Source organism: Myotis davidii, unplaced genomic scaffold (genome assembly GCF_000327345.1).
Source record: "Myotis davidii unplaced genomic scaffold, ASM32734v1 scaffold32, whole genome shotgun sequence".
In the NCBI taxonomy this organism is placed as follows: Eukaryota; Metazoa; Chordata; class Mammalia; order Chiroptera; family Vespertilionidae; genus Myotis; species Myotis davidii.
Genome location: NW_006286587.1, coordinates 849,851 through 858,172, shown reverse-complemented (window position 1 = coordinate 858,172; position 8,322 = coordinate 849,851). Strand labels below are relative to the sequence as shown.

At 52.4% G+C, this 8,322-nt stretch overlaps 1 protein-coding gene across 1 annotated transcript in view; it reads right to left on the bottom strand.

Moving 5' to 3' along the window:
• Positions 1 to 5,476: 5,476 nt before the first annotated feature.
• The window catches only part of EBF4 (early B-cell factor 4), a 51,609-nt gene continuing 48,763 nt past the window's right edge, over positions 5,477 to 8,322 (bottom strand). The window contains exons 12-14 of the mRNA XM_015560214.1: positions 7,658 to 8,105; positions 6,469 to 6,544; positions 5,477 to 6,262 (exon numbers count right to left, since the gene is read on the bottom strand). Of these exons, the coding sequence (XP_015415700.1) occupies positions 6,474 to 6,544; positions 7,658 to 8,105 (519 nt within the window). The 3' untranslated portion in view covers positions 5,477 to 6,262; positions 6,469 to 6,473. The remainder of the gene's footprint in view (positions 6,263 to 6,468; positions 6,545 to 7,657; positions 8,106 to 8,322) is intronic.

The window sequence follows — 8,322 nt, the reverse complement described above, 5'->3', positions numbered from 1 at the left end:
CTGAGAGCACATTTTTGTTTTGTTTTGTTAATCCTCACTTGATGGTATTTTCTCCATTGATTTCTAGAGAGAGTGAAGGGAGGGAGACACAGAGACACATGGATTGGTTGCTTCCCACACATGCCTTGACCAGGGCCGGGGATTGAGCCTACAACCGAGGTACGTGCTTTTGATGGGACTCGAACCTGGGACCCTGCAGTCCACGGGCCGACGCTCCAACCACAGAGCCAAACCAGCTAGGGCTGAGAGCACATCCTTGCTTCGCTTTTCCCCCTGCCTTCCCCTGCCTCTCTCACCCCTTTTCTTCCAGAGAGCACACAAATTCGCACTTCAGGTCCTGCATTCAAGGAATCCCAGCTAATGGAATGGGATTATGGCAAGTGCCGAAGAAATGGGGGAGCTAATGGCAATGGAGTCCCCTCATACTGCACTGTCGAGGGAAGAAGAAACCTTGCTGGGGCTCTTTCTTCTGCTTTTGCAGCCCCCCACCCTCCTCCCCCAACCCCACACGTGCATGTGCGCACACACCTCCCTCTGCTACTGAACTGCTCACACACACACACACACACACACACCCCAAGGAAGGGGTTTGGAGGAATTCTTTGAGCTTTGAGGCTTGATTAGGGGGGTTTGATTTTCAGGTGCGATCAGGAGGTGATGCTTTAGCCTCACTCAACAGGAGCAGAGCGATGTCCAGTGGTCTCTCGGAACCTGCTCCTGGCCTGGCTTGACCCCGGGGACCCTGTAGGACCCCGTGCTGTGGAAACCGCAGCGGGGACACCATTGACAGGTCTGCCAGGTTTGGGCCTGCTCAGCAGCCGCTCCACCACATTCCACCCGGCAGCCATAGTTTGTCTTGGCAAGGTGGCCCTCTGGGCCCCGCTCCAAGAAGGGCCCAGGAGCAGCCCAGACAAACCAGCTTTCACCACAGAAGCCAACGCTGGCTGGGCTTGACTTGGTGCCAGCCCAGTAGTGGTCGGACCCTACCCCGCGCCCCTAAAAGTGGACTCATGCTCTGGGAGAGTGGCGAGGGGGAGGATGAATGGAGGGGAGCCAGACCCCCAGGTGGGTGAAAGCCAAGAAAGGAAGCAGAAGCAGGGACCCAGGCCAGAGGGCTTTCCTGATGACACTCCGTCCCGAGACAGGCCATCAGGAACTGGACCCACAGGGTGGCTGCCCAGCTCTGGAGCAGCCCTTGGCCACAGTGCCAGATAGACAGCCCTTTCAACCCTGCCATGGGGAGACCTCCCCTCCTCTCCTCTCCCAGCAGCTCAGCAGCTTCCCCGACTCAGCCAAGGAGCCCTGGCAGCCTAGCCTGAGGGGCCCACGCACAGCCAAGGGCGCATCAGGAGCAGCGTTCATTCCCAGGCAGGCGACGGGGAAGGAAGGGCTTTGGAGAACCAAGATGCCAGGGTGCTGGGCCCCAAGGAGCAGCAGACCTGTTACTTTACAGCATTTTTCCTTCTCCCTTTAAACACTTGGCTCCTTTTCTCTCAGGGAATAAAATAAAAATGTACTTGTTTCTGTTACTGCCCTGCTGGAAAGCCTCTTCCACATCTTTAGAGCCATGAAGTCTCTTCTGTTCTGCTGCCAGTGGAAGGGGAGGGAGGGTCTGTGGACTCAGAATCCTCCCACTTATTCTCATTGGCGGTCCCTGCAGCTCTAAACCCAGAAGGGGGAGGTTTGCACACCTTCTCCTTTGGAGAGTGGAAGCAGGGGCTGCTGGACAGACTACCCATGAGTGCTATTCTGGAACTCCAATAGGGGGACCCAGAGCTAAGAGTGCAGCTGGGAAGAGGCAGGTTATGGGGGTAGAATGACTTAGTGAGAGATTAACGTGTGTTTGTTCTTATGTTTTCCCTCCTCTACTTCAAGAAGTTAGCTGAAGATGGCATGGCAAGGTGAAGGACTGAGATGGTCTGTAGATCTCTACATTTTGTTTCCCAAAAGCCTAGCTTCTTGTGGGGAAGTAAAGAGCCAATAGGTGCCTTCTGAGAGAGTAGTGCAAAGACAGAGAGAAAGAGGGGCATGAGGAGTGGGGTAAAAAATAGACTGGAGTTTACCGTTAAAACATGTAATTAGACAGTTGATGCAATGGCTTAACATTAAACACATAATGAGTGTAATTCAGCACATTAACAAAATATTGGAAAGTCACACAATTATCTCAATACATGCAGAAGAGAAGTTCATAAAATGTGCATCTATTCATAATTTTAAAAATTTTAAATAAAATTAAGAATAGCCCTGGCTAGTTTGGCTCAGTGGATAGAGCATCGGCCTGCAGACTGAAGCATTCCAGTTCGATTCCAGTCATGGGCATATGCACAGGTTACGCGCTCGATCCCCAGTAGGGGGCGTGCAGGAGGCAGCTGATCAATGATTCTCTCTCATCGATGTTTCCATCTCTCTATCCCTCTCCCTTCCTCTCTCTCTCTAAAAAATCATTAAAAAGATATTTTTAAAAACTTACTAATTTAACATCTATAATAAAAAAGCATAATATGCTAATTAGACCAGATGTCCTTTCAGACAACCTTCCAGACGAAACTTGGACTATAGCCATGGGATCAAGGAAGCCACCACAGCTGCGAGGGAGGGATCCAAGCAGCCGCCACAGCTGCAAAGGCCTACTCTTGCACGAATTTCATGCATCGGGTCTCTAGTCTAGAATAATAAAAGTGTAATATGTAATTAGACTGGATGTCCTTCTGGACATCCTTTCTTCCAGACAAAGCCACAGTGGGCAGGGGCCACGGCAGTGGTGGGCAGGGGCCGGGGCCAAGGCCCCGTGCACAAATTTCATGCATCGGGTCTCTAGTAATTATAATAGTGTGGTATTGGTATAAAGACAGACAAAAGGATCAATGGATCAGAATAGGGAATCCAGAACAAGCCCATACATTTATGGATACTTGTTTTATGATAAAATTGCCACTGTGAGGTAGAGGTCAAATTTAATTTTTTTCATTTGAATATCCAATTGACCCAATGCCATTGATTAAAAAACCATCCTTTCCCCACTGCATGGCAGTTTCCATTTTTCTGGGAGACTTTTGTTTTGGGGAGAGGCTAAGGGGCCCACTGATATGGGTGGGATGGGGAGAAGGATGTTTTGCAGAATAGTCAGGAGGAGGGCTGGTCTCAGCTGCTACCTGGCTTCCCTTGAATCACTGAGTCCAGTCCCCAGTGGGTCCTGTCTGAGCAAAATGCAGCTTCAGAGGCTGTCTGATCCCCGGTAGGATGCAGAACACAGCAGCCTCGTTTTGCTGGGAAACATATGGGAAGAAAGTGGAGGATTTCTGGGAGATGTTGTCTCTCTGAAGATCGAGTAACCAACTGTCTTATCTTTATCCTGATTGGCCCTGTGGGAAAAAAGCCTGTGGGTGGGCTGATGCTGAGAAGGGGTTCTTTGTCACCTGACATTTAGAAACATCCTGGGCAGTTTCGGTCACGTGGTCTCAGGAGAATTGGGACTTGCAGATAAAGGAAAATTCATGCCCGCTCTGAACTTATTTCAAGTACAAAAATCAACTTCCTTTTCCACAGGTTGACACCCCGGGACTATCTCCACGGTAGACACTTTTGTGTCCCACCCACATCTCATCTTTATCTCTTCAGTGCACACCTGTCTGACTCCATCTGCCAACACCTGCATCTTTTTGCCTGAGGATTTTCTCTAGCTTTTGGGACCTGTTTTACCACCCATGGGCTGACTTGAAGTGCCAGGAAGGTACTCCCCTTCCCCACAGAAGCCCTCACCCACTGACTGATGGAAGTTGGTGTATAAATACTCCAGCTCCCTTGCTCCTCAGGTGGAAAAACTCTGAGGTGTGTTCTACACTGTCTACCCCAGTTCTCCAGCAGGAAGCTTGTCTCAGATTCTGCTTCTAAGGGAACCCAATCTAAGACATGTGAAAAAGAAAATTATATTAGTCATTTTAGGCTACCATAACAAAATGCCATAGACGAGGTGACTGAAACGATAGAAATTTATTTTCTCATTGTTCTGGAAACTACAAGTACCAGCGATCAAGGTGTCAGCTGATTTGGTTCCTGGCGAGGACTCTCTTTCTGGCTTGTAGACAGTCTCACCTTCTCACCGTGTCCTCATATAATGAAGAGAGAGCTCTGGGGTCTCTTCTTACAAGGACAACAATTCTATCAGACGAGGGCACGACTCTCATGACCTTATTTAACCTTAATCACCTCCTTAAAGGCCCTATCTCTAAATATAGTCATATGGGGGGAAAGGGTTAGGGCTTGAATGTATGAATTTGGGGAGGACACAATTCAGTCCATCAGATTGATAGCAAACATAATTGATTAGCTCTGCCTACTCTGGACCAGGGAGTGGGCAGTGCCGACTCAAATGGTGGCTTGAGCACAGTTGAGAGATTTTTGAAGACAGATATCACATCTCATTCCTATCATCCATGGCATCTGACCCATCTCAGGAACCAGAATATGACCATTGTCCGGCTACCATGTACATCCAGTCCAGTGGACTGCAGTGGAGAGCCCCAGGCAGTGAGAACTTCTCAGAGTCTGAATGGAGCAGGGTGTGGCATGGTAGCCTTCAGGGCTCTGCAACATAGGCTGGAAACAGGAACTGAGGGGGAGACCAGGCAAGCACTATAAATAGGGGAGGGTGACCAGAAGGCTACCTGTTATGGTCCCAGATGTTGGCCAGGATCAAAAGAGAAGAAAGTGGCAGGACCAGTCCATCTGCCTTGGCAAAGTGTCTTTGCCCAGAGGGCTGTAGGGCATGGGCACATGGGTTGGGGAAGTATAGGATTTCCCCAGGTCAGAGCCAAAGACTGCCACCAGGCTGGACACTGGGATCCCTGGACAATGAGTCAAAAAAGTGGTTCCCCAGGTCCGAGGTCTTGGGCACATGTCTCAGGGGAACAACAGGGATTCATCCTGGAGATGGGGTAAATGAGTCCAGGAATCTTGCATCTTTACTATCCTTCCTCCAAAACTCTGAGACAGGAAAGCCAGAAAGTGGCTAGGCCTGGGGTCAGACCTCGCTCAGAAAGCAACTTTGGGAGCCAAAAGCCACTCCACCCAGCCCAAGGGAGGCCTTGCAGCCTTTAGTCAGGAGGGATCTTACTTCTGGGCCTGTGTACACCTAGGTAATGTTTAATTTGCTCTGTTCTGGTCCCCAGCAACCCCTACCCTGGGGGATGACAATCCCTACTTGGGTCCTGCCAGACAGCTAGGGGATGGAGCCCTCAGTGGCCAGAATGTGCTCCCAGCCAAAGATCTCAGGGCTCAGCCCATGTCCTGGGTCCTCAGGCCTGTACGCCTTCTCCCCACACCCCGACACAGTACCTGAAAGCAGACCTGGGTAGGGAATAGTTGCTCAGTTGAACTCTGGGGCTGTTGAAAAAGCCCAACGTGCAAGAACGCTGCCAGGGGCATGTTTTAGACGGGCTTCATGAGAAGCCTAGAAAAGCAGACCCACGCCAAGGAAGCAGGCAGGAGAGGCCGGGTGGCCACCTGCATCTGTGTTTATTGTTCTGTTTTCTCCAACCCCAACAGAGCAGAGTGTGAGTCCAGGGGCAGCTGGGCCCGTTCCATGGTTCTATGGGATCAGCAGAGTCATGTGTGTGTGGGTCAGAATCCTTGGGAGGAAGATCCATAATTCAGGGGCCTAGCACCCCCTCTTCTGCACTGCCATGCCTGAAGCCCCCACTGGGATTCATGATGTGGCAAGTGTGAGAGTGCAGGCTGCGATGGGAGTGGGGCAGCCATGGGGCCAAGCGGCCATCGGAAGCTCCATGGGAGCCTGGGCAAGCCTTCTGAGGCTGCTGGACATCTCCCTTGCCCTAAAGAGACGTGGGCGCTGGCCCAGCGAGATGGGATCTTCCCAGGCCACCTCTCCCTGAGCTATCCTCTTTCCCACAGTCCACTTCCTGTGCTCCTGTCACCTGATGCCTCAGGTCTGCACAAAGTCCATCTCTTCCACAGGAACCGGTCCGGAGTGTGAAGTCCTACATCCCAGCACCTCCCTGGATGCTCTCCTGCCAAAAGCATCAGCACAGTGCTGGGGCTTCGACCAGCCCCAAGAAAGGGAGGTGAAAGAAGCCTGTGGAGCGCCTGGAGCATGTGGAGGAAGTCTTCTCCCCATTCAGGCCCATGGGTTGAGGTCTGTCCACAGCCCTGGCCCTGCATCTGTCTGTGCTGCCATCCAAGGCATGGGTGTGAATCCTGGTGGGACCTCCAGTCCGGGCCAGCAGGGGCCAGACCTGCAGACCTGGTTGGGAGAAGGAGAGAAGGTCTTGAATGAAGGCTGGCTGCAGGGGACAGGAAGCCACTTCTTGACACTTGTTCAGTTTGGGCCACTGCACGGGCTCCGTGGCCCTGACGGTTGTCTAGATGGGCCCTGGAGAGGAAGGCCTGGACCCCAGCTCCCCATACATAGCCCATCTAAGGCTGGGAAAGGACCAGCCAGAGACTTACCGTAATTAGGAGTATGCCAGGCCCTGAAGCCCCCGGGCTGGAGAGTGGAACTTCTCAGAATCCTCAAAAGGCTGGTCTGTAGTAACCAAGGGGAGGGGCTATAAGCCATGTGTAGTCTGGGGAGCTGCCTGTCCTCTCTGGGCTGGGGACAGTATACAGGGCTGAGTACAGTGCTATCAAGAGCCTTGGAGGTAGTCAGCCAGTCCTAGCTCTGGTCTGGAACCAGCATTGCAGAGAGTTAGGCGAGGCATGCCAGAGGGCCTGGCTCGAGGTGAGGAAGCAGATCGCCAGGTACCAGGACAGAAAAGGAAAGAGGTCAGGCTCCAGGAGCACTGATACCCAATGCAGCGGCAGCAGCGGCGTGGCTTCCTCCCCTATCTCCATGACATTCATCACTCCCATCACCCTTGCCCCTGCCTGCCCCCCTCCCATGGTTGGTATTGATGTCCCTCACATTTTAAACTGTCTTGGGTTAAAAAAAAAAAAAAAGCAAAAAAAGGATTGCCCTTTCAAGTCATCCTAGAGCATTATCTAACAAGCCCATCCTAACAGTCATCTTCTAGGGGATGTGACTTCTTTTGACTCGCTATACACTATTGGTTAGGGCTCAGGCTGTGAAATTGGATGTTGAGTTGGAGAAGACTGATAAATGAAGTGGCAAATGACAACCATTTCACAATTGGGATGTGGAGGGATGATGTGGTCTCAATTTCTTATCTGGAAAATAGCGGGGGGAAGAAGCTGGGCTAAACTTTGTCCAAGGCCAGTCCCCTGCCATCAGCAAGCGACCCAGTCCCTCACAGTGGTGTGTGCTACCCTCCAGTGGACACACAGGTAAAAAGCACACAGTCCACGTGGGGTTCCCCCAGCTGAGTATTAGGTCTCCGCCCTGGGTTCAACTGGATGGGGGTGGGGCCTTGGGATGGTTTTCAGACCTTCTCCAACTGGATTTGAGTCCCCTTTCCCTTGGTCAAGTGGCCAGTTGATAGCATCAGGAGTGGTGACCATACCAAGCTATGAGGACAGGTAAGTGGGGTCCCCTTGGACTCCTACAAAACTCTTTGCTCTGTACCCTACAGGGAGAACTGCTCAACTGGCATGAGGCTCTGGTGAGATGTGGATGGCATGGGCCCCTCAAGCCCAGCTGTTCCACCAGGCCACAGTGGGGCAGAATGAACCACTCACTCACCTGGAAGCCCCTCTCCGTGGGCTCTGGGGCAGGCCTGGGTTGGGGAGGTTGGTGGACGCAGCACGGGGGCAAAGGCGCTCCTCTGTTTGACAGCGGAGATCATGTTGACAGGTGAGAAGGAGAAGACGCTGGTGGTGGGGGCAGCCGCCGGGAGGGACATGGAGGAGGCAGCAGCCAGCGGGGGGCTAGAGGGCATGACTCCGGGGCGGGGCGGGGAGGGGCAGGTGCAGCAGGGAAGGCAGTGGGAGACACAACAGGGAGACAGCACCATAGTGAGCAGCGTGGGCTGCTGACCCCAGGCCCAGACCTCACTGGGGGCTGTGAAGGTCCTGGGGGGACCCATACAGGGCAGGGTCTGGAGGCAGGCTGGGAGCCTCTGAGGTCCTGGGCCAACACTTGCCTTTTGGGGGGCTCTGGAGACCCTTTCTCGGGGCTGGAGGTAACAGAGTCAGACTAGGTAAAAACAAAAGCAAAACCAGAATATCCAACAAAATCAAATACTGGGAGGTGGCCCCAAAGATGAGAGATGAGCAAGAGATAGAACAGCCTAGGATTTCTGCTGCAAACCACTGGAAATCTGAGAAGCTGAAAAATATTTATGGGCCCTAGAGTACCAAAGTTCTCAGAGTCAAAGATTGGGGTTCATAGTGGAGCTGGGGCAAATG